At 39.5% G+C, this 27,070-nt stretch overlaps 1 protein-coding gene across 5 annotated transcripts in view; it reads right to left on the minus strand.

The window, feature by feature from the left end:
• Pik3c2g (phosphatidylinositol-4-phosphate 3-kinase catalytic subunit type 2 gamma) overlaps positions 1-27,070 on the minus strand; it is a 327,855-nt gene that overhangs the window by 169,038 nt on the left and 131,747 nt on the right. For all 5 annotated transcript variants that reach the window (XM_055610362.1, XM_055610384.1, XM_055610373.1 and 2 more), the window contains 2 exons: positions 24,180-24,273; positions 19,164-19,258 (listed from right to left, as the gene is read on the minus strand). In XM_055610362.1, coding sequence (XP_055466337.1) covers positions 19,164-19,258; positions 24,180-24,273 — 189 coding nt within the window. The remainder of the gene's footprint in view (positions 1-19,163; positions 19,259-24,179; positions 24,274-27,070) is intronic.

Consider the following 27,070-nt stretch of genomic DNA (forward strand, 5'->3'; position numbering starts at 1 on the left):
TGAGCACTTCAGAGCAAGTACGCCAGTGGCAGGCCAGCTATCTCCGGGACTTCCCCTGGTGAGAGGAGAGCCCCGCCTGAGGAGTCCAGTTAGTCCACAGGATTACACAGCTGAGGAGAGTCCAGGCAATTCCCTAAGAACCACCTGCCAGTCAGAGACCATACCCGACAATCTGAGGAAGTCTCCTGTGGAAACATCCGTTTTCCTGCTCAGGGATTTTCTCACAGTGACTCTCCCTCTCCCAAACCCCCTCAGGTCTCCAGCAGGCACTAGAAACTAACACCCAAGGCCAGAGACAACCAGATGGATAAAGACCATCATAAAAACAATCAACAAAAGCGAAAGCAATATGGTATCTCCAGAACTCTGTTACCCAAAGGGAAGCAACCTTGGATACCATCACGCAAGTGAAACTCAAGAAAATGATCTTAACTCTATGCTTATGAAGATGATGACAAAGGAAACAAATAAAATTCATGAACAAATTCAGGAAGCTAGAGTGGAACAGATTGTGGCCTTTAGAAAGGAAATAATTAAATCACTGAAAGAAATAGAGCAAAGTTCAAACAAACAGGCAAAGGAATTGAATGAAAGGCAGGAAAATACAAACAAACAGGTGAAGTAAATCAACAAAACTGTTCAAGATCTGAAGATAGAAATGGAAACATTAAAGAAAACACAAACTGAAAAAATTCTGGAGTGGGAGAACCTAGGGAAGAAAACAGGAACTACAGAGGTAAGCATCTTTAACAGAACACAACAGATGGAGGCAAAAAATCTCAGATTAAAAAGACAAAATGGAAGAAATTTATGCATCCATCAAAGAAAATGTTAAATCTAAAAAATTCCTGTCACAAAACAGTCAAGAAATCAAGGACATCATGAAAAGATGAAACCTAAGGACAATCGGTATAGAGCAAAAAGAAGACTCCCATTTCTAAGGTCCAGAAAATATTTTCAACAAAATCATAGAAGAAAATTTCTCTAATTTAAAGAAACAGATGCATATAAGCATATAAGAGGTCTACAGAACACCTAATAGATTATACCAGAAAAGAAAATCCTCCTACCACATAATAATCCAAACACTAAATATACAGAACAAAGAAAAAGCATTAAAAGCTGCAAGGAGAAAAGGTCAAGTAACTTATAATGGCAAACCCATCAGAACCAAACCTGACTTCTCAATAGAGACTATGAAAATCAGAAGGGCTTGGACAGATATCATGCAGACCCTAAGAGAAAACAGATGTCGGCCTAGACTAATATACCCAGCAAAATTCTCAATCATCATAAATGGAGAAAACAAGATAGCCCATGACAAAAACAGATTTAAACTGTCCCTACCCACAAATCCAGCTCTACAAATCCAACCCAAGAAGGCTAACTACACTCAAGGAAACAAAGGAATTAAAGAACTTCACTATAATAAAACTTAAAGTAGACAAGTACACAAACACACTCCCACAACCAACATCAAAATCAAAAGAACTAACAGTCTCTGGTCATTAATTTATCTCAACATCAATGGACTCAACTATCCAATATGAAATAACACAGACTAACAGAATGGATGCATAAACAAGGCCCAATATTCTGCTTAACCACAAAGATAAACATTATCTTAGAGTAAAGAGCTGGAAGAAGCTTTTCCAAGCAAATGGACACAAGATACGAGCAGGGTTAGCCATTCTAATATCTAATAAAACAGACTTTCAGCCAAAATTAATCAAAAGAGATGCAAGTCACTTCATACTCCTCAAAGGAACATTCCACCAAGATGACATCTCAATTCTGAGCATCTATGCACCAAATACAAGGGCACCATCATTTATAAAAGAAATATTAATAAAGTTTAAACTACACATCAATCCCAACAAATTAATAATGGAAGACTTCAACATCCCACTCTCATCAAAGGACAGATCAATGAAATGGAAGCTAAACCAAGAGGTAATGACAGTAACCGATGTAATGAATCAAATGGACCTAATATATCTGCAGAACCTTTCACCCAAACAAAACAGAATATACCTTATTCTTAGCACCTCATGGAACCTTCTCCAACTGACCATATAGTAGGTCACAAAGCAAGCCTCAACAGATAAAAGAAGATTGAAATAATACCTGATATTCTATCAAACTATGATGGACTAACACAGAACATCAACAATAACAGAAATAACAAAAAGTTTACACATGCATAAAAACTAAACAACTGTCTACTCAGCAACAACTGAGTTAAGGAAGAAGTAAAAAAAGAAATTAAGGACTTCCTAAAATTCAATGAAAACAAAGGCACAGCATACCCAAACTTAGGGGACACATTGAAAGCAGTGATAAGAGGAAAGTTAATAGCGCTAAGTGCCTTCATAAAGAGATTGGAGACACCCCATACAAGCTACTTAATGGCACACATGAAAGCCCTAGGATAAAGAGAAGCAGACACACCCAAGAGGAGTAGACAGCTAGAAATAATCAAACTCAGGGATGAAATCAGTAAATTAGAAACAAAGAGAACAATTCAAAGAATCAACAAAAGCAAGAGCTGGTTCTTTGAGAAAATCAACAAGATAAGCAAACCCTCAGCCAAACTAACTAAATGGCAAAGAGACATCAAATGAAAAGGGGGAGATAATGATAAATACTGAGGAAATCCAAACAATCATGAGATCTTGCTTCAAAAGCCTATACTCCACAAAAATTGAAAATCTAAATTAAATGGGAAATTTTCTTGATAGATTCTACTTACCAAACCTGAATCAAGATAAGGAAAACAAATTAAATAGTCTTATATTCCCTAAGGAAAGAGAAGCAGTTATCAAAAGTCTCTCTTAGGAAAAAAAAAAAAGTCCAGAGCCAGATAGTTTCAGTGCAGAATTCTACCAGACCTTCAAAGTAAAGCTAAATACCATTGCTCTTTAAACTATCCCACAAAATAGAAATGGAAGGAACATTACCAAACTCATTCTATGAGGCCACAGTCCCCTTGATACTTACACTTCACAAAGATCCAACAAAGAAAGAGAACTTCAGACCTATCTCTCTTATGAACATTGATGAAAAATGCTTCACAAACTGAATCCAAGAACATGTCAAAGATATCATCCACCATGACCAAGCAGGCTTCATCCCAGGCATGCAGGGGTAGTTCAATATACGGAAATCTATCAATGTAATCTACCATATAAACAACTGAAAAAAATGTGCTCATCTCTTTAGATGCTGAAAAAGCATTTGACAAAATCCAACACCCATTCATGTTTAAAGTCTTAGAGAGATCAGGGATACAAGGCACATACCTAAACATAGTAAAGATGATATACAGCAAGCCTATAGCCAACATCAAACTAAATGATGAGAAACTTGAATCAATTCCACTGAAATCTGGGACAAGGCAAGGCTGCCCACTATCTCCATAACTCCTCATTATAGTACTGGAAGTCCTAGCCAGAGCAATAAGACAACTAAAGGAGATCAAGGATATATAAATTGGAAAGAAGAAGTCAAAGTATCACTATTTGCAGATGATATGATAGTTTCTTTAAATGACCCAAAAAATTATACCAGGGAACTCCAAAAGCTGATAAACACTTTCAGCAAAATGGCTGGATACAAAATTAGCTTAAAAAAATCAGCAGCCCTCCTGTATACAAAAGACAAATGGGTTGAGAAAGAAATTAGGGAATGAACACCTTCAAACAGCATCAAAACAAACAAACAAACAAACAACCCCCCAAACAAGAACCATAAAGTATCTTGATGTTACTGTAACCAAGCGAGTGAAAGACTTGTATGAAAAAAAAAAAAAACTTCAAGTCTCTGAAGAAAGAAATTAAAGAAGATATCAGAAGATGGTAAGATCTCCCATGCTCATGGAACCATAGGATCAACATAGTAAAAAATGGCCATCTTAGCAAAAGTGTTCTATAGATTTAATGAAATCCTCATCAAAATACCAACATACATTTTCACAGAGCTTGAAAGAACAATTCTCAACTTCATATGGAAAAACAAACAAACAAAAAAACCAGAATAGCTAAAACAATCCTTTACAACAACAGATTGTCTGGAGGTATTTCATCCCTGATCTCATGCTGTACCATAGAGCAAAAGTAATAAAAACTGCATGGTAATGGCATAGAAACAAGATGGTGGATCAATGGAATCAAATAGAAGACCCAGAAATAAATCCACACATCTATGGTGACTTGATTTTTAACAATGGAGCCAAAACCATACAATGGAAAAAAGATAGCATCTTTACCAAATGGTGCTTGTTTAACTGGATGTAGAAAAATGCAGAGATCCATATTTATCACCCTGCACTAAACTAGAGTCCAAGTAGATCAAAGACCTCAACATAAAACCAGACATACTAAATCTGTTAGAAGAAGAAGTGGGGAAGGGCCTTGAATTCATTGGGTATAGGCTATAACTTCCTGAAGAGAACAGCAATAGCACAGGCTCTAAGATCAACAATCAATAATGGGACCTCATGAAACTGAAAAGCTTCTGTAAAGCAAAGGACACTGTCAACAGAAAAAACAACAGCCTACAGACTGGTAAAAATTTTCACCAACCCTACATCCTACAGAGGGCCATTATCCACAATATGTAAATAACTCAAGAAATTCAACTCCAATAAACCAAATAATCCAATTAAAAATGGGGTACAGAATTAAACAGAGAATTCTCCACAGAGAAATATCGAGTGGGGGAGAAACATTTAAAGAAATTCTCAATGTCCATATTCATCAGGAAATGGCAATTAAGAAGAACTCTGAGATTTCACCTCATACCCATCAGAATGGCTAAGACCAAAAACACAAGCGATAGCACGTGCTGGTGAGGATGTAGAGAAAGGGAAACACTCCTCCATTGCTGGTGGTAGTGCAAACTTGTACAACCTCTTTGAAAATGAATCTGGTGCTTTCTCAGACAATTAGGAATAGTGCTACCTCAAGAACCAGCTATAGCACTCCTGGGCATATACCTGAAAAATGTGCCACCATACAACAAGATCATTTGCTCAACTATGTTCATAGAAGCTTAATTCATAATAGCCGGAATCTGGAAACAACCTATATGTCCCTCAACCAAAGAATGGATACAGAAATTGTGGTATGTTTACACAGTGCAATACTATTCAGCTATTAAAAACAAGAAAATCATGAAACTTGCAGACAAACATATGGAACTAGAACAGATTCTGAGTGAGGTAACCCGGAACTATAAAGACACACATGGAATATACTCACTTATAAGCAGATATTAACCATAAAATACAGGTTAACCATACTACAATCCACAGGTGTAAAGACTCTAAATAACAAGGAGGACCCTAGGGAGGATGCTTAATTCTCATTCAGAAGGGTAAATAGAATAGATATCAGAAGTGGTTGAAGAGAAGGAACAGGATGGGAACCTTCCATAAATGTTCTCTGAAAGGCTCCACCCATTAGAGGATCAAAGTAGATGCTAAGACTCACAGCCAAATTTTGGGCAGAGCACAGAGAGTCCTAAGAAAAAGTTGGGGAATAGGAAGGACCCAGAGCAGACAGGAGCTCCATAAGAGCAACAGAGCCAACAAATCTGGGCCTATGGGGTCTGCAGATACTGATGCACCAAGCAAGGACCATGCATGAAGACCTAGACCCCGTTCTCAGATGTAGCTAATAGGCTGCTCAGTCTTTATGTGGGTCCCCTAGTAAGGGGAGAAGGGCTGCCTCTGACATGGACTCTGGCCAGCTCTTTGGTAAGTTCTTCCTGGTTGGGGGAAGGAAGTTTGCCAGGCCACAGTGGAAGAGGATGCAGCCAGTCCTGATGAGACTTAATAGGCTGGGGTCTTAATAGGCTGGGGACTTAATTGTAGGGGAGGAGGGTTTCCTTTTTTGGGGAACTAGGGGAGGAGAATAGGGGGAAGAGGGAGGGAGAATGTGACTGAAAGGAGATGAAAGAGGGGGCTACAATCAGAATGTGAAGTGGATAAATTATAAAAAGTAAATTAAAAAATTATTCTGGGAACAATGTAGAGGATAGATGGGAAGAAGGTAGGCAAGGGCAAAAAGCAATGAAGAACAATGAATTGTAGTAGTCAATAGAATATGACATCTGAGGCTTGAGGTAAGCTGCAGGTGAGGAAACTGGAAAGTACAAATTCAACTTACAGTTTTGGGGAACAAAAGTCAGGACTGAAGAATAATGCTTCCTCTATTTTCTATATTGGGCATCTTAGTGGGATAGGAAATGTAACCTCTTCTGAAATATGGGTTATAAAGATTGACTTAGTCAAGGATAAGATATGGAAATTCAGTTTTGGATATTTTCATCCAAAATTTTAGTCATAAATACCTTAATAGTAAGCCCACGATAAGAAAACAGTTATGAAGTGTACCAATAGGGTAGCTCTCTTAGAATTATTTATAAAAATTTAAACAATAAGCTAAAGGTAATTTAAAAACATGCCTGTAAAAATGATGATTCTTTCAAGGGAAGGTTTTTTTTTTTATTTACTACAATTTATTCATTTTGTATCCCAATTGTAGCTCCCTCCCTCATCCCTTCCCATTTCTGCCCTCCCTCCTTCTTCTCTTCCCCTGCTCCTCTCCCAGTCCAATGATAGGGGAGGTCCTCCTCCCCTTCCCTCTGACCCTAGCCTATCAGGTCTCATCAGGAGTGGCTGCATTGTCTTCTTCTGTGGCCTGGTAAGGCTGCTTCCCCCTCAGGAGAGATGATCAAAGAGCCTGCCATTGAGTTCATGGTTCATGTCAGAGACAGCCCCTGCAACTGAAGAGCTAGGTGGTAGGGTAGTCTTTTTTTTTTTTTTTGGCTGCTGATATTAATTTAGTTTCTGAGAAAAAAAGCAAAAATATTTATGTAAAGGTGGGTACTGACTTTGCTTTATTCATCTAGTTACAATTTGATTGTCAAAATTCTGGAGGGATCTACAATGCTTTTCCTGTGTGTTCCTACTCTGGGCTTGTCAAATCAAACTACCATGTCCTAGTCCTCCTGCTGTTAGAAGGGGTCTTCCTTACTGACTTCTTGCCAGGGGATAAAACAACTAAAAATCATTCACCTTGGTTCTCTCTGTCATCTCTCTCTCTCTGCCCTTCCACATTTTAGAATTCTGTTGAGATTTCAACATCTGGAGAAACCTATGGTTAGACTCTTTCTCTTCCAAAATTTATGTGGTGGAAATCTAGTTTCAACCTAACAGCTCCCTAATGGGAAGCTTCTGGAGGTCAGTCTTATAAAGAGATGCAGTGACAGTTTCTTTTTCTTCCATTCTTCGCTGTAAAGAACAGCAGCCCCCCTCACTCCCATGATGCAGTACTCAATGACCTGGGGAGTGGAGCCTGCCCTTCTCAGGCACTGACCTGGCTACACTTTAATCTTGGACTTGGCCCCTAGAGCTATGAGAAATGAACTTCTCATGATTCTTTATCTCATTACAGCAGCAAACATCTAAAGATGGGAATTTCTGAGCTGTAAGCAGATGCAAGCAGGTGGGAAGGGTCGACCCATGTCTTGGTGACTCCACCCCTTGGCTGTCCATCAGATCTTCTCCCTCCCATTCAGGCCTCTCTGGATCCAACCATTTACTGGACATTAATTGCTGGTTTTGCTTACATTCCACAAATGCCAGCTCTTAACTAGACTGTAGGATCTTTTTAAAAACTGAAAATAGATGCTCCTTTCATACAATACATCCCATCCACAGTTTTCTTTCTTCCTTTTCCTCCCAGCCACTCCACAACTCCCCTCTTTTCCAGATACAATTTCCCTATGTTTCCCTTCAAAAAAGAGAAGATCTCCAAGAGACAACAACCAAACATGACAAAACAAAAATACAAGGCAAAATCCCTCATATGGAGGCTGGAGAAGGCAAACCAATAGGACAAAAGGAGCCCCAAGAACAAGCAAATGTAGGAACTGATATTTAGCTAAATAGTGTTAGGTGGGAAGACCAAGAAGGCTTGGCCTATAAAACATGGCTAACTTAAAAGCACAGATAGTACATACGAGGTCAATGAAGCACATTTCCTGGTACTTACTCTCTTGCAACCACAAGTTAACAGCAAAATTAAGAAAGCAGCCTCAGTGTTTTGAGTATTACCACATACTGAAAAGGAAGATTTAGTAAAAGGCCTAATATCCACTACAATTTTTCTGAAGGGGCTGGAGAGATGGTTCAGTTCTTGCATAGGAGCAGTATTCAGTGCTCAGCATAACTGCCTCTAACTCCTGCTCCAGGGAAGCAATGCCCTTGCCTGGCCTCATCTGCACAAATGTGTTTATACACAGGCACAGACAGCTACGAACATACACACTGAAATAAAAGAAAAATAAATATTTTTTCAAAACATTCTTCAAGAAAACATTTTTGAAGAGTTATATGGATGCATAATAACCACACTTAATTTTTTAACACCAAATTAAATGAAATCATCGTTCATAACAATACTTCAGGTCATCCCAAGTCACAGCCACATCGTGGAGCCTGGGACACACATTTCAAGAGTCTCAGTTTGCTTCCTTCTCAGTCTGGCTTTTAAATTGAGGAAAAAAATCTATCCAACATATGACAGAATTACTAAGTACTGAAGAAAAAAAAAACCATTATCTATCTATCTATCTATCTATCTATCTATCTATCTATCTACCTACCTACCTATAATCATCTATCTTTCTTCACATTGTATGTATCCTCTGTCTACACATTCTATGTATATCTATTATCTATTTCTCTGTCATATATTTATCTATCTATATCCATCTATTATCTCTCTATCATTTATTTTTATTCTATCTAACACCTATCCATCTATTATCTATTTCTTTATCATAAATTTCTTTATATCTATCATCTATCAATCATCTATCTTTCTATAATTCTATTATCTATCTATCTATAGTCTTTCTATATATTCTATGTCTGAATGCATGTATGTATGCATGTATCTATCATTTATCACTATATATTCTATGTGTCTATTTTCTATCATCCACTATATCTATCTTTTAATTCTTTATTCTAGCTATCATCTATCTATATCTATCTATCATCTATTTCTCTATCATCTACCTATCATCTCTCTCATCTATTTCCCTATATTAATCTATTTATCATCTATCTCTTTATACATTCTATTATCTATCTATCATCTATCTTTCTACACATTCCATGTATATATTTGTGTATATATGTATGTATATATGTATGTATGTATGTATGTATGTATCATTTCTCAACACATTTTATGTACCTATCACCTACTAAATCTATCTATCTATCTGGTTATAGATGTTGATTTGGAAGGAGATCTGACTTGAATATGTAATATCATGAGAAAGATTTTAATCTCAATTTCTTAATCAGATAATTATTGGATAAACCACTTAACTTGTTAAAATCCCCTTCTGGGCTAGCAGATGGTCCTTAGGGTCTCATTTGTTTCTAAATCCCATAACTCTATGAATATCTAGTCATTTTGGAATCCAAATTTAAATGTTACTAGAAGACAGGAGTGGTTTTAAACATAATGCCATTTTGTTGGTCACTCTGTTGTTGGCTAGAGCAGAAAAAGGAGAACTGAACAACTAGGCATAATAATGCTGGTTTTCAAGGCCTTGACTCCTATCCCTTGTGTAAACTGTGCCATAAAGAACTCACATGACAGGTGGAAAAGTAGATTGTACATCCTGGTATAACTACACAGTGCAAAAGTTTTGGAGAGTGGGCCAGGAGGTCCAGAATACAAAGACCAGCCTAGGTCCAAGTTTCGACATTTGAGTTCAGTATGTATCCGCAAAATGCTCATTTCCACAACACTTCACTTACATAAAATGAAAGTACAAGAATTTTCAGGCAAAATAATAGAAACAATGAACACATTCAAATGAATCTCTATGTCTGGTTTACGAATTGATTTGTGGTTTATTTTCAGACATACCTAACAGCAGTAATTAGACTTAAATGGCATTATAAAATTAAGTTGAAAATTATATGGCATTTGAAAATATCATTTTATTAAAGGAAACACATAAAGCCTCTGTACCATAAAACAGAAATAAATTTTGAAAAAAAAAAAAAAAGCAACTGTTCCTATGTAATGATGACTTCCTTTGGAAACGACACTAATGAACTTTATAGATTATGGTCTTACAAATGACCACTGTTTTTTTTCTTCATGTTAGCTAAGATGGGATGTGATATTGTTCAAGTGAGTTCCACACTGCACAGATTCTACCTGGTGTATATTTTTTGAGAACAGCAGGGTGAGCGGCAATACCAGCAGGTCAATATTAGCTGACAGCCAGACATATCTCTCCCTCACAAAAGAGTGAACTGATATTTTATTATTTATTACATCGTAAAGGTAAAAAGGTGAATTACGGGCACTGTAATGATTCTTGAAAGCAGAGAATGGAGGCTTAAAAACTCCTATTGATTCTGTATTATATGTGCTCTAGCACACTGTGATCGCTCCCTCAAGAATGGCTCTTTAGTCTTCACAGTAGTCAGGCATCAAAGCAGAGAAAGCATTTACCTCCACTGTGGTTTCATTTGGCACTTTTCTCAGTATTTAAAACTGACAGAATGGGAGCACACAGTTAGGTTTTTTGATTTACTTAATACCTGGCCTCGTCTGCCTACTTGCATTTGGCATGTGAAATCACAGGGGAAACTGAAGAGCAGGAAGAGCCTGTCCTCTGCTTCTACCATAGAGCCTTCTGCTGCCGGGATGCTGGGAGGGTGGCCTCTGAGGTCCTTTAAGGCGAATGTCAACTTGTTTCATCTCTATTAGTTTAACAGTCTAGAATCTCAGTTCTTGTTACATACATGAACAAATTATTAAATATCTGTAAATATTGTGTTCTAAATAGATATTTTCACAGCAGAAGCGGCTGGAGGAACAATGGTTAGCCTTGAGGAGTGACTCATAATTGAAAGTACTGCAAGAGCCAGGGACACGTATAGTTGGGAAGGGGATGAAAGGGACACGCTCTCCTTTTTTTTTTTTTTTAATTTTATTTTTCTTTTTAGTTACATTTTGTTAACTCTGTGTCCCAGCTGTATCCTGCTCCCTCATTCCCTCCCCAACCCCACACTCCCTCCCTGGTCTCCTCCCTGCCCCTTTCCAAGTCCACTGATAGGGGAGGACCTCCTCCCCTTTCATTTGACCCTGTTTTATCAGGTATCTTCAGGGCTGGCTGCAAAGTCCTCCTCTGTGGCCTAACAGACTGCTCCTCCCCTGGGGGGGGGGGGTGTCAAAGAGCCTGCCCTTGAGATCCTGTTAGAAATAGTCCGTGTTCCCCTTACTTTGGAAAACTACTTGGTTACTGAGCTACCACGAACCACATCTGAGCAGAAGTTCTAGGTTATATCCATAGATGGTCCTTGGTTGAGTGTCAGTCTCAGAAAAGACCCTGGGGACACGCTCTCTTTAAACCACAGCATGCAAAGCTTCCATCTTGTTTTATTTTATTTATACCATTGATAAGTTGTTCTTAAAATCAGAATAAGGGAACCTATAAGATGATTGTCTTAAATATGAATGGAGGGAACTGGAAGATAAGTTGATTGATAAGGTATAAGGATTTGAGCGCCACCTCGGGCATCCACATAAAAAGGTGGGTTTAGCGGTAGGTAAATCTGTAATCCCAGAGCTGGGAAACCAGAGGTACTAGAATGCCCAGGCCCTGCTGGAGAGTCTGTGTAGCTGACTCACAAGCTCCAGATTTAGTGAGAGAATGAACGAGAAAGGCATGGAATGTGGACCACTGGTCTCGATATGCATCACACACACACACACACACACACACACACACACACACACACACACAAACACATATGTGCTCACACACATACGCACGCAGCAAGAAAGAATACACCGGTTGGGGGGAGAGAAGGAGAGGGAGAGAGAGAGAGAGAGAGAGAGAGAGAGAGATGGAGAAAGATTTTACAGCATCTCACCTGACAGATAACATATCAAACTCACAGGTCCTTTAATACTGTGTGGTACCTGGAAAGTTATTTGTAGTATTCACCACAATTGCTTGGGTCATTCTGATTTTCCTACTTGGTCTAGAATATCCGTTTCTTTCCTAGTTTAATGCCTGATGGTAGTCTCTGACTTGCTCATGTCCTCCTTCTATTCAGGTTTGCCCTCACAGGTGACATATTGCCAGGTTCCTGATCAGTTCCCTGAAGTTGCTCAAGCCTTATTCCCCTGCGCCATCAGCTCTCTTCTGCCCCCTTATGTTTCAAGTCTGCATTGGCACATTTGGGCCGAGGCAATTGTCATTCATACAATATGGTTTTATTGAATGTCTACAAACTACCAATTACTGCTCCAGGTGTTTGAGGCTTATCAGTAACACCCCCCCCCTCAACAATAATACGTGATCTGATAAGAGTTTTAAATCGAAGCTTCATCTCAGGCCGTTCCATTTTAAAGGGAGAAACTTTTAGCTCTTCGCCTCAAGTATCTGAAATAACACTTACATTGAGGTGTGGCTCTATAAGGCACGTCCACAGAAATTTAGACTCGGACCATGTCTCCTAGAGCTCAGTGGGGTTAGACTTGCCTGAGTGTAGATTTTTTTCCCAAGTATGTCTAGGTTTGTGTCAAGTGAGTGAAAATCTAAGCAGCTCACCATGCCAGACAACACTTCATTAACAGACAAATTGCTTTCTATTCCAAGTGGAAAGGACACTGATTTTTAATTTTCTATAATTTTAATTATTTTGTCAAGAGTGACTTCCTAGGCATTCACCCAAATATGCTTTCCTCCTCTCCACATTTGGAAGTAAAAACCTTCCAATTTTCCGACCCAAAGCTTCCTGTTTATTTCTTATTATGGAATCTCCTCTATTCCCTATGAAATTGTCCTAAAGAGGCTCGTGGTTGAGAGCTTGGTTGTCATGTGTTTTTTACTGCAAGACTATGCGCTCACATAGAGTATCTGGTGAGATGACCTTCGGACAATGCTTGGTAGACACAATGGAGAAAGGAGAGCTGCTACTGACACATAGAGTTACAGGGCCTGGTAAATTATTGGGATAGCTTTCCTTTACATGTGCGAAGCTGTGTCTGTGTATTTTCAATTGTTAATTCTGTACCAGCAGAGAGCTAAGTGGTAGCAGGACCTTGGAATTGTCATTGCTATGACTCATCACCGGGCTTTCTATTTTGTAAATATTCTTTCTTCCTCACATACCTAGAGGCAATCTAAGAGATGGATCAGGTGTTGTCTCTCTGCTGATTGGTTGTAACAAAGTTTTACCGGCCAATAGCTGGGGAATAAAGTGGAAGGTGGAACTTCCGGGAGAGAGAGGGACTCTGGGAAAAGAAAGTAAATGTGGAAGATTCGGAAGCAGACATGGAAGGGGGTAGATGGATGGTAACAGGATGGAGAGGTAAAGAGCTAGCCACGCAGCGGGTCACAGGCTAGAATAGTCAGTTTAAGTCTACATGGAGCTGGGAGTCCATCCCAGCTAAAGGTCTAAGCTTTAAATTATATAAAAGTCTCTGTGTCACTATTTATACCACTGTCAGGTCGACAAAAAGCTCCCTCTATAGTAAATGAAGGGTTATGTGAGTAAGAGATAAGAGACAATTCCTACAGGGCCTGGGTGAACAGGGCAAGGCACTGACTTCAGTGTTAAACAAACACTTGGGTTCTGGAGAATCAGCCAAGTGAAAAACTCATTAACCCGATGGCTGTTGGGTCCTGCTTTTCCTGTTTTCTTTTCCTCTTTCTTTTTCTTCCTTTCTTCCTTTATTTATTTATTATTTTATTTTCAGGACATCTTTTGTCAAAGGAGTCTGGGATTCAGTCTTTGAAATTTAACTCAAATATCCTACTCAAAACACTCCCTAAACATGATGCTAGATACCACTTTAGAACCATAACGTTTTAAACTCAATTACAGTTTTTTCTGCTTCATCCATCCATGCTTTGTGATTCTTTAGTCTTTGCTTGTTTTAAAAGGATGATAATGATATTTTAATACCTCCTTATTTGTGTTCATTTTCCTCTTTCCATATTTTCATGAGCTTGTCTCTCAGAAATGAGCAGTCTTTCTGTCATTTATTTTTCTCAATTCCTTCTATCTTTTCTTGAGTTAATAGGAAGAGAAATGGGGCTCATGTTTTTTGTTTTGTTTGTTTGTTTTTTTATCATAACAGTGAGAAAGGCTACCCCTCCCAACAACTCATTGGGAAGGAGTGACATAACTACTTCTGTTAGGTTATAAACATGGCACTGATTTACAACTTGATCTGAAGTCACTGTGACCTTTCACAGGATGTGGATCCCACAGTGCATTAGCATATGAGAGACTTACTCAGGAAGTACTCTTACCTTAACAGTTTGCCACTCATCAGTTAGAATAAATCCTGGATATTCTATTCTAATTTTCAATAGCCTTTTCAAAATATTGCGTTTTTATTACAGACTTCTGTATTTCAACTCAAGTATCAAACCTGAGATTATTTAATATGCATTCATTTTAATAATGCATATTAAGAAAAAAAATCAAGGTTAGTAAACAGTGAGTTTAATGGAGTCCCAGCTTGAGTGTGTCAGGAAACACCACCAAGTATGTCTGCTTAGGTTCCTTCGGCTCCTAGGTACTCACTGAGGAGGTGGAGTGACTTCATTTAGTGCTTTGGTAAGAGTCTGTTCAGTGAAGGGCCAAGCATCTGATGTCTTGCTGCAGTCACATGCCAAAGGAAGCACTCTGCATTAGATTAGACTTTTAAAATGAAGTTGAGTAGCAAATCAGATGTCAACCCCTGACAAGTTTCTGTGAATCTTGAGCCCTTACAGGGGAAGAGTAATATCATGAAGGACACAACTTGAAGCAGAAAACGTGGCTCTCCAAAATGGTGTTAATTTGATGTTTTTCAGTTAATAATATTCTTAAACAGCAAATGAAACAAGTAGATAATGTGATCACACTTTTTTTTTTAATTTGAAGAGTATCCTATTTTTATTATACTACTAGGCCATTTGCACATGTAATTCTTAAAATTTTGTGCTAGTTTAAATCTATACAGTCCATAAAAAGAAAAGAAGGAAAAAAAGCAGCATGAAGATAATACCACAGGCTCAACAATAGGTGATAATAGGAAAAGGTTTGATAATCCCTTAAGTAATTCTTATTCCTCTGCTGCCAGTATTCTAAATTTGTTCTTAAGAAAGTCTTAGCAGTCTACGACTCTTGCATAGAAAAAAATCTGGCCCCTAGCTGTCATTGTTTGAAATTCATATTGCATAGAAGCATTTTAAAAACCTAAATCCTTCCTAAGTATTCACAGTCCCACAATTATATTTTGTCTGGAAATCTTCATTGAGTGGATACAGCCACAAAATCTATAACCCATCTTACAACGCAGACTGGATTTATCTTGCTATTTAATGAGAGAAATTACAGAAAAGGAAGGGTTTGAAAATTATGTCATTTCATGTACTCATGAATAAGATGTGCTTTCTCTTTTGGGCAAGATGGCTAGCAAGAAGCTATCAGTGTGAGATACAGTGAGCAAGAAGGATCAGAATAAGAAAAAGTAGAATCTGTAAGAGAGAGAGAGACAGTGAGAGTGAGAGAGCCAGTTTCAGAAATCACAGAAGTGATATAGGCTACCTGACACTTGTGGAGAAGACAGGTGATCCAAGGAAAAGAGTCCAAGACAACCAACTCTAGCTGTGTGAGAGAAGGAGGAGTTCAGGTTGCCTTGGTGAGGAAAGACTGGTGGGCTTCCCCTCAGGACAAAAGCACAGCCCATGCGATCTCCCAAACAGCTGTAGATTTTGGTAAGACAAGGACTCTTTAGTTGAATGGGCTCTCGTAGACAGGAATCATACCTTTATTTCCTTCACTGGAAGAACAGAGGCCAGGAACCATCTTAAAGAAGTTATAGTCCAAAGGTGAACTAACCCAGGAGAGGGGAGGGCCTGTGAGCAGGCAATGACCACCAGCCAGAAAGCCAGAATCTAGCATGTCACAGCCCCAGGGCAATAAACGGCTCTGGGAGGGGCAAGAAATAAAAGATCTAACAGTTCTTTTTTCAAAGTGCCTTAAAGTCCAGCTACAAATGAGCAGTAGACTGGAGAACACAGCTATTACCTGCTAATGTAGCTCTCCTCTCCAGGCTGTGCTAGTCCAGCTCCTCCACAGCTGTGCTAACGTAGCTTCCCCTCCAGCAGAAACTGGAAATTTAGAATAGAAAATTCCTAACAACCGATGGACCTGCAAACATAGCAGACTCATGCAGTGATAGACTTATAACAGTGTGAAACACGAAGAGAGAGGCTCAGACAGGTTAAGAAACAGACCAATGTGCAGGGCAGTGGGAAAGGCGAGACCTGGATGACATGGAAAATTGTGCCCTCATGAAAAGGGAGGGGAGACTTGATTTTTACGTTATAAAAGCTTCCCTGTGCTCAGTCTGCATATGTGCCATTCTGGGCTGGTATGCAAGTATGAAAAAAAAAAATCATAAAGTTAACTGCCTTCCTCTTGCATTCAGAGCCTCCAGTTCTGGTATGAAACGAGTCTCCGTATTTCTCTCAGAGGCAGTTGTAGGCAGCAGAAAGGTGGAATATTGACAAGCTGAAAAGTGCGAGGCTTGGCTCAGGCAGTGGAGTATACAGGAAAACGCAAGCCCACCCTTTGTGGCAGGAAGCAGACCTCATCACCTGAGGATAACAGTGGAAACTGACAGCCCTGAGCCAAGGTCTGCAGGATGATCAGAGCCTCGGAACGCCCAAGCTTCATGGTGTACTTTCCAGCTTCCTTCAGCCCCTGATTCATACCTAGGAGGTCTTGGAAGTCAGTGCGGCTCTGCGCCTACACAAATGCTCTGCTTGCTTTCTGTACCCCTGATGTGTTAGAGAGACCCTCTGGGCCAGAACAGGAGCCTTTTCAGAGGAAGTAGCTGATGACCCTTAGGAGGATGATAACAACTGTCAAGCCCACAGACTGCAAAGCTACCCATACCTGCAGAGGCCTCTGGTGTACATAGAAGGAAGATAGTGATGAACAGGTCTGGTAGACCTGGGAGACTTGGTCAATATAGTCTAAGCAAGGTCACAAGACAGAGGTTTACAAGTCCAACCATGTCCCCACCTCTGAATTTCAACTGATGTCCCTAATTTTTATTACACAGAAATAACCTGTTCCCACACATTACTATTTTTTGATTTTGCTCTTCCTTTCTATACACCTGTTTTGCTCTTTTTCATATATCTTAGCAGTATTTTTGACTTTATGATCTTTAAATTAATTTTTCATACTTAAAATCATTTTATTACCTTTATACATTCATCTTATTTCGTTTATAGATTCCTTTTATCATTGGCCAGTCTATTTTCTTTCTTTTTATTTGTTCTTTCCTTTTTCTCTTTTTACATCTTTTCCTTTATAATGTACTCCTAATATGTGAAATTCATCATGTTGTTTGTGTGTGGTGTTTTTGAAACTCCAATTTCAGTTCTTCTCCTTTCTCATATTCATCTTACCTTGTTTCTGTGCTTTTTCACCACTAGGGATTTTTCCTTCCCTTTTAATCTTCTCTAATCTCTTGGTTTTTTCTCTCCTCTTCCAAGCACATATCCTTTTCCACATACCTTCTCTTCTCTTTAGCACATTTTCCTTATATTTCTCCCCTTTGTGTGACTTGCTTCCTTCCTTTTTATTTAATTCATTTACTACACCTTTATCTACTAATAGTGATTTGTAGACATTACATATTATTCTTCCCATCTTCTAGTTCTGGGTCCTGGGTGATGTAAGAGTGGACTTAGAGTGTAATCCTTTACGTTGTACAGTTCATTGTTGATGCTGATACAGCCATTTGTTTTATCCTTACTGAGAAGACCTGGAGTTGAGCTCTTCAGAACAGGCTACCACAGTAGTCTTCAATGAAACCCAAAACATCACATGCAAAATTCACAACAGAGAAACACAAGAACTTCCCAATAATTGAAAAGCAGAGCAACATAACTCTTCAAAGATGGTTACACCTTGAGTGCTGAGCAAATTAAGTGTCAGGTGACGAGTTTCCAATGCTTTCTGATAAAAAGGTTGAATGAATGAAAAGAGGATACAAAAAAAAGCTCATGAATTCAATCCAGGCCTTGATGATTTGTTTATTGGTTGACATTCACTCCAGGAATGTCAGCAACATGGAGAAAGAAGTCAGAAAACATTACAGTATGATGGAAAGTCAGCAGCACAGAAGAAAATATCAGCAAGAAAATTGAGACCTTGATTAAAAACAATAAAACAAATGGAAATGTTAAAAGTGAAATACTCACTGAACTACACACAAAGCCAGTAGGAAAGGCAGTCACTAGATGCCAGTGAAGCTGTAATGAAAACCCTTCCCACAAATCAAAACCCCAAACCAGATGGATTCACTGTTGAGTTTGTCCCAATCTTGACGGAAAAGAGGTGACACCTATACCCCTCAAGCTGTTCAACAAAATAGAAGGAATGTTATGGAATTGACTCCATAGGCCAGTATTAACCCAACAACAGAAGTAGATTTTGACAACCCCAAACAAGGACAATCTCCCAGTGAACATATGCAGAAACTCAATCAATTTCTTGCATGTTGTATCTATTTGTAGAATCTAGGTTTGGATGCGTGTATGTGTGTGTGTGTGTGTGTGTTGTAAACTATGAAAGTAGAAAGGAATTTATGAGGAGAATGAACAGGTCTAAAGGTAAGAGAGGGTCAAAAAGTGGATAGCATGAAATACATGTGATACAAGAGCAGAAGGTGATGCTATTAGGGAAGGAAGAACACCAAAAAGAGCATGAGGAATTGAGAGTAGCAGGGAAAAGAGATAAATAAAAACAAAGAATAATGACACATATGTATGAAAATGTCATAATAAAACCTGTTACTATGTATGCTAACTTGAAAAAAGAATTAACAAAAGACAGGAAAATGAAGATGTGTTCTATAAAAATATGAATTATTTGTGTTGGACATGTAGGTTTATGTAAATGTTACCTGCTTTGATAAGCATATACAAAGTTTTAAATAGGGTTGTAAAAATAACTGACAAAGATTCAAAGGTGGCAGAACTTTAAAGTGATGATAAAGTAATCATAGGTAAAGGACTGCTGGTCTTACCAGTACAGACGATGTGCGACCCGGATGCTTTGCAGGGAGCGGCGAAGCAGGAGTTCCACCAAGGGACTTTCAAGACTCCACTCAAACTTGACAGCCTGCAGTGAAAGGCAGGGGATCCTTTGGTTTTTATTTATCAGACAAAAAATCAGACTAAAGAGAAAATAAAGAGGCTTCAGGAAGTGATGTGGAAAAGATAGCATGAGCTTTTCAATGAAATATTAATACTCTGCTTGATAGTTTATTCGTTGCTATACAATAACACATCAAACATTACACAATTTGTCTTTGCATGGTCTTGCGTCTCCTTATTTATGCTTTTGGAGTATAGGAAAATAAAGAAAGACAAGTGGTTGGTAAAGTTCAACCATGCTTCAGGGAAGAACCCTGACACACACACACACAAAATGTCATGATCAATGTCTGTGGCACATAAAATGCTATGATTAATCACTGGACAGTTCTCACTTGGCGATCAAATTAACTTCGACTGTCAACCACAACAGAAATCACCAACTACTCTGTCATTATTAACCTGCAGATACGGAGGCCTTGGTTAAAAATAGTCAAAGCTGATGGTACCACCATAACCTATTCCTAAACCTTTCTTCCTCTCCACTGTAAGTAGCTACCAAAGGCTGATGTTCAACCTGCCAAGACACAAACAGCAATGGCAGTCCCTGATGTCCTTTGGGACCTCATACAGACATCTGCCTTCCCAGTGCAGGGATTTGACTGTTCCCAGTCTGCACTTGGGTCTCATCAGACTCACAATAATTTGAATATATGAAAATGGAAGTCAAATGCCCTTCCTGAAGATGTTCATGTCTGCCTTTTCAGTCTGTTTGTCACACAGATGCATGTGTGCTCTCTCTTCTCTCTCTTCTCTATCTCTCTCTTTCTCTCACACACAAATACACTCAAAGAGACAGAGAGGAGAGTTTAGGAAATGTTTTATACCACAGTACAGACAAAAAGAAAAAGGTGGGCTGTTCATTTCCCCACCCACTCTCCAAGAAACTCCTCAGGATGGTGCACACTTGAAGCAGGGAAAGTTTATAGATTGCTGAAATGTAAGAGTAGGATGATTTCAGCAAACCCACAGGAGTCCAGTGCTGGTGGAATGTGTGTAAAAAGACCTTGAGAACCCTGTCATACTGTAGCCACAGGCTCCTTTCTCTAGCATGCTCATACTGGGCTGACTTGGTTGTGTGGTTTGGGTATGCTCTAAAGCTGAGCACATAGCATGGGCACTGAGGCAGGATCTGGCTCAGAATTTACTTCTGGATCTGCCTTGTTTCATTTGTTGCCATGTTTCTTCTGGAACCCAGTAATCTGAACTGTCAGATTGACTTCCTTGTTTACAAGCTCATTGCCCAACTCTACCTAATGATAGATTTCAGGCAATTCTTTTGGCACATTAGCACAAGCTTTGTTTTTGGAGTCTGCATGGTTATGACAATGGTTTACAGTAACATTGAAGACTGTCTCATTGACTCCAAAGTATAAACCAGATTTTATTTTCATTATAGTCCTAGAATCAATTCAATCTACTTTACTCTATCCTTGTACTGTATTAACATTCTAATCTGTAAAGTAAAGACACAGTTCCCAAAAGAAATCAACAGAGGAGGACTTTTGGTCTCAAGAAGTTTCAAGGCCAGTGCAGTGAATACATTTCTTTTCAATTTTTTTTTTTTTATTAACTTTACGTCCTTGTTGTAGACCCATCTCCCCTCCCGTCCCAGGCTCACCCTCTCTACCTCCTCCTCCCTCATCAAGAAAAGGAAAGGTCCTCTTTCCATCCAGCCCAGCTCATCAAGTTGCTTCAGGACTGAGCCTGTCCTCTTCCTCTGTGGGCTGGCAAGGCAGTCCCACCAGGGGAAAGTGATCTAAAAGCTAGCAAGTGAGTCTGTGTCCAATGCAGTCTCCAGTTTCCTCCTAGAGGACCCACATAAAGCCTAAGCTGCCCATCTGCTACATCTTCGTAAGGGGTCTAGGTCCAGTTCATGATACTTCAGTCTCAGCAAGGCCCTCTGGGCCCTGGTTAGCTGGCTCTGTTGGTTTTCTTGTGGAGCTCCTGTCACCTTCAGGGCATTTCTATTTCCCGCCTTCTTTCCCACAGGATTCCTTGTGCTTTGCCCAGTGTTTGGCTGTGAGTCTCAGCATTTGTTTTGAGGCTTTGCTGGGTAGAGTTTCGCAGAAGACAACTCTGCGGGCTTCTGTCTGCAAGCATAGCAGGCTATCTTTCATAGTGTCAGGGGTTGGCACTCTCTGATAGGTTGAGTCTTTGGTTGGGCCAGACATTGGTTGGGCATTCCTTGAATCTCTGCTCTGTCTGCTCTATTTTTATCCCTATCTTGTAGGCAAGGGTAAATTTGTGGTCAAAATTTTTGTGGGTGGGTTGGTGTTCCCCTCCCTCTACTAGGAGATTAATCTAGTTAGAGGGTATCCTCTTCAGTCTCTATGGCCTCTGTTATGAGGAGTCTGTGCTTGAGTTCCCCTTATATCCTCCCAGGAGCCTACCCTGACTTAGGTCTCCAGCTTGTCACAGAGACGTCCTCACACTCAGTTTCTCTTTTCTCTACAGGTCTTCTGTCCTCTTGCCCTCGCTCTCCCAAGATCTGATCTCCACCCTCTTAACTCTCTGTGCCCCCTCTCCTACCTTGTTCCCTTTATTCAACCATTACCTCTGTCTAATCTATTTCCCCTTCGAAATGATATTTATTCATCTTCCCTTGGGTCCTCCTTGTTACTAATCTTCTTTGGGTCTGTGCCTCATAGTATGCTTATCCTGTACTATATGGCTAAAATCCACTTATAAGTGAGTACATACCATGTACTCAGACAGAATCTGGAAACAACCTAGATGTCTCTCAACTGAAGAACAGATAAAGAAAATGTGGCACATTTACGCAGCGGAATATTACTCAGCTATTAAAAACAAAGAAACCATGAAAGTTGTGGGCAAAAGATCATCTTGAGTGAGATAACTCAGACCCAGAAAGACACATACTGTATGTGCATACATTTCTTAAAGTTAATTTTTAAACGACGATGAATTCCTTCTTAGTTTTTGTTTAGTCACAGCATACATTTCCTTACATCTTAGAAAATGCTATATATTTTACTTTCAGTTTCCAACATCGCTGCAGCTTCTTTCAATATTCACGTGTGTGATTGCTGTATTAGATTTTGAGTGCACTTTTTATGAATCTGGCTTTATTGGATTATGTCATTCTTAGCACCATGTGTACTGATTCTGACTGGCACTTTGAAGTGAGTTTATGTAACTTTGTACAAGGTTCCTCTTTGAATTGAGTTAGTATAGCATGCTGCCCATACCCAGGAGTCATGAAATGAGTAATGAGCCTGAGAGTTGGATTCATCTGTTTTTATTTGGGGTTTTCTTCTTCTGCCATATTATCCTGACGAACAAGGGAAGAGATTACTACAAGGACTGCTTAAAGCAGCAAACAGCACAGCTATTTCTCAGCCAGATCTCTCCCTCAGGAGGATATCAGAACAGTCTCTGTTGTGGTGGACAAAGTACACAATAATATTAAAGTTTATTAATAGAAGGTTCCCCATCAATCTCAGCATCTCACATTACTGGTCAAAAGCTGAGCCAACTGTCAGTTAAAGCAGATTCCAATCTGTCGGGTAAGGGAATGAATATCTGAGGTTACAGAGAACATCCTAGGTATGGTGACACATGATTTTAAATACTTGGGAGGCAAAGGCAGGAGGATCATGAGAAGTTCAGGTCACCGTTTTACAACTTGGTGAGTTCCATGTCATCCTGGGCTTCTGAGACTCAGTCAGGGAAGAGAGATCAGTTGGTGAAGCGTTTGTCTTGCAGGCATAAGTGTCTGAATTGATCCCCAGAACCCATGTAGGAAAGCCAGGCATGGTGGCCTATCTTAAAATCCCAATGTCAAGGAGGTGGAGACAGACAGATCCCCGGCACTCAATGGCCATCCAGCCTAGCTGACTTGATGGTTTCAAGGCCAGTGAATGACCCTGTCTCGAAAAAAAAAAAAAGTCACTGACACCTGAGATACCATCCTGGGCTGTCTTCTAGCATGCATGCAAGCATGAACGGATGCATTCACACACACAGCAAACAAAAAGCCAAGCAGGAAGAATGGTGTAGGACTTCTTCATTACTCCACGGACAATCGTAATGGAGCGAAGCTTCCCTTCTGCAGTGCTATACTTGTTCCTTTGCCTGCTCGTGTGTAGACTGTGATGTCAGCCTTTTAAAAATTATTATTCATTTATGTACATAAACTCTCTATCTGCATGTATGCCCACATGACAGAACAAAGCATCAGATCCCATTCTACATAGTTGTAAGCTACCATGTGGTTGCTGGGAATTGAACTCAGAACCGCTGGAAGAACAGCTGGTGCTCTTAACCACTGCGCCATTTCTCCAGCCTGTGACTTCAGTCTTAACCTTTCATCTCACTCAGACTGTCAGGGTTGCTCATAGCTCCAGTTACCTTCACCTTGTTTTCTAAAATTTTCTCAGGGGTGTGGTAGTTGACGTTACTTAATTGTGCTAATTAGCAGCAGAGTCGAGTGTTAAAAATTACATTTTCAAGAGTAATAACCAGCAGTACAACTCTCCATGTGAATGGCAAAAATATCATGATGAGCTATTTAATAAACGACTGTTTTCTACAGAATGGGTCCTCAGTTAATGTTTCATCGCTTTACGTACTCAGTCACGAGAATATAGTTTTCCCTTGTTCCTATGTTTTCCCAATACTAATTATTAAGTGAAATTGGTTTGAGGATATTTTCCTTAGGGGCTTTTATATGGATTTTGGTTAGTGTATCAATTTTGAATTAAAAATGTCTGCATTAATCATATGAATATGTGGGATGCAACTGAATTCTTCCTTGGCCAAATTGTCTTACAACGTTTTAGTGATTTGGGGGACTTACACTGGAAACTTTTAGAGATGATTACTTAGGACCCAGGAATCTCTTGGTGGCCCTTGGCTCTTACCTGAACTAGCTGTGGGAGGTACTCCAGCAGTTCATCAGTCAAGAGGTGGTCTAATTGTTGCACGGCCGCGTCACGAATGTCTTGGTCTGGAAAACTGACACACAGCTAATATGACTATAGAATTGGAGTTGTCTGGAAGTAATGAACAATTACACACACACACATACACATGTGTGCGTGCATGCATGCACACACACACACACACATATATGTATGGGGCAGAGGGTGAATTCCTTGTGCATAACTCATTTCTTCTCATATTCTGTCCTCTCACATGTTCTGTGGGAGAATACCCTAATGAAAGGGTATTAAGTCCCATATGTGTCAGCACTAGTAGTTACAAAATATAGCTTATGAGATAGCTAAAATCTTTTCTGAAAAGATCTGAACACCCTCACTTTTTCTTTAGCCATGTATTTGTTCAGGAAATTATTACCTCCTGGAGACGTAATCATTAATATGATTAAAAATAGGATCGAATATTTTCAAAATGTTTTTGGTCAGATGATAATGAAACCAGACATCAGAAATAGGTTATGTTGAATAAACAAACATAACTTAATAAGGATAAATCTTAGTAGACTGTGAAACATTTGAAGGCGGCAGTAAAAAGTTAACAACCCCTGGGCAGCTAGCAAATAGCTGCTTTTGAGTTGAATTTGTGAAGATTGAAACCGCATCTCCCCATACAGTTTTATTCTCGGATGAGCTGTTTGGGTTACCACAGCCTTGCACTATCCAAAGATAAAAGTCAGTTTTCTCAACATTCCTGGAAGAGTCTGAAGTCACTTAGGTACTACACTTCTTTAAGATGCTTCTGGCCTGCAGAACTGAATAGACTCAGCAAGACCCAGGTAGGAATGCTTAGTTTCAACAGGGCAAGCATTCAAAAATATTAACAGGCATAATTTAAACCTTGAAGAAATGCCATATGTCATTTAAAATGAAATAATGACCAATAAAAAAATAAAACACTCTTTCATTCATTCCTTTTGTGGGGAAGGAACTGAAGATTTTACAGTCAGACAAGTGTACTGCAAATTGGCTTCCTGTGGCATGGAAGTCAGAAAACTTAATTTTTTTTTAGGATATTAGATTACTGAAGGATGAAATGAACATTCTGCAGCTAGAGTCAAGTAAAAAAAAAAAAAAAAAAAAAGGCCTTGCCCCGTGTCTCTCAACTGTCCTTGAGAGCAATTGGAGTGGGAAGCTAAACAGCTCTATATTTCTTTTAAATTTACACTGGGTTTTAATTGCAACTCAGATTTTAATTTTAAGCCTATTTATTTAAGACAAATATTTATGATCAATAAATCCTCTCTTAGTCCTTTTTATTTTTTTAATTTTTTTGGCCTGTAAAGACCGTTATTAGGAGATGTGGTGAGGAGCATATTTCAGACACATCTAACAAAACATTGCTGAGGAGGCATCTCAGCACACCGCATATAGGTGAAGACGGTGCAATGGAAACACAAAGCCAGCTGGTCAGCTCATTTCAGCCTGTTAAAACTTCAGACTTTCCTAACTAAATTCAGTGGGCTCTGACTTGCTGTTCTCAATTACTAAACCGTTTGTCTAACGCCTGTCAATATCAAGGTGACTCTGAAGACAGTCTAAATACCTAGAGGAATAGTAATAACACTGGTGCCAAGTCATGGCATCTTGAGTCAGTCTAGTCACTCGCGTTTTCTTGTCCTCCTGTCCTAGTTTATTAATATGGATGACAATCAACGAAAGTATACCAAGTGTACAGAACAAAATTCTGGTGTATACCATTTGTACTTTGTACTCTGTGTTCATTTCCATACACTAGATCATGAGTTTCATAAGCATGAGCTGTTTTGTCGGTTTTGTCATGGGAATGTCCCCACTGCCTTGGGAATTGTGACTCTCTACCTATGCACTTGGACATTATCTAAGCTAAACTCCTTCCCTTTTTTCTTAGATATGTCTACCACCAGACTCCCCTCTTGCCCTGTGTCTATGGTCATACAGCCTCCAAACTCCAAAGGTGTTTTTATCCTTTTCATATTTTCCACTCTTTCACCCCTGAAGGCCAAGCTCAAGCAGAATCTGACCTTGTAAGTCATTTCTAGCCAAGATGGCTTTCTGCAGAACTAACCTCCACATTCCCCACAGAATAAGATACGGTATACTGAGATGAGAGCTGAATCCTCTGTTTATGATTCCCTAAACCTTGCACTGTCCAAAACTGAGAGGAAGACGAGTTCCCTGTAGGGGACTTTCTTCTCTTTCCAGAAGGCAGCCTCCAAGTTGGCTCTTCTATCCTAACACTTCTAGTATCTATGCTTGTGGTCTAGCCTATCTTCACATGGGTTGGAATATTTATATTTCATAGTGATATCTTACAATATTTTATAAATTATCTGTAAGATCACTTCTCACAAGACACTACCTGATTTTCTACTCCCAAAAGACCCCTCCTGTGCCCATTTACTAAATAGATGTTAAGGGATAGAGAGTCCAGATTTTCTTGCCACCATAAATTGAATGAGCCCATGTGGCTCATTGGTATGACAGGTGCATTTTGACCTTTGTGGACATGTAATCTTTGCTTGGAACATCCGCTTTCTCTTTTGGAAGTTCTGTTCTTCTTCATATCATGAGTTCAAGTGATGGCCCCAGCATGCACACAGAACTTGAGCTCATGGGCCAGCTAGCCTGGCTGAATTGGTAAGCTCAAGTACCAGTGAAAGCCTCTATCCCAATGGTAAAACAAAGAGACAGAGAGTGGGGGGGGGGAACACCTGAACTTGACCTCTGGCCTCTACAGTGCACACATAGGCTATTGCACCCGCACGCACAGGTTTATACAAAGATGTGCACACACACACACACACACACACACACACACACACACACACACACAC

The sequence above is a fragment of the Psammomys obesus genome, unplaced genomic scaffold (genome assembly GCF_907164565.1).
Source record: "Psammomys obesus unplaced genomic scaffold, mPsaObe1.curated_primary_1811, whole genome shotgun sequence".
In the NCBI taxonomy this organism is placed as follows: domain Eukaryota; kingdom Metazoa; phylum Chordata; class Mammalia; order Rodentia; family Muridae; genus Psammomys; species Psammomys obesus.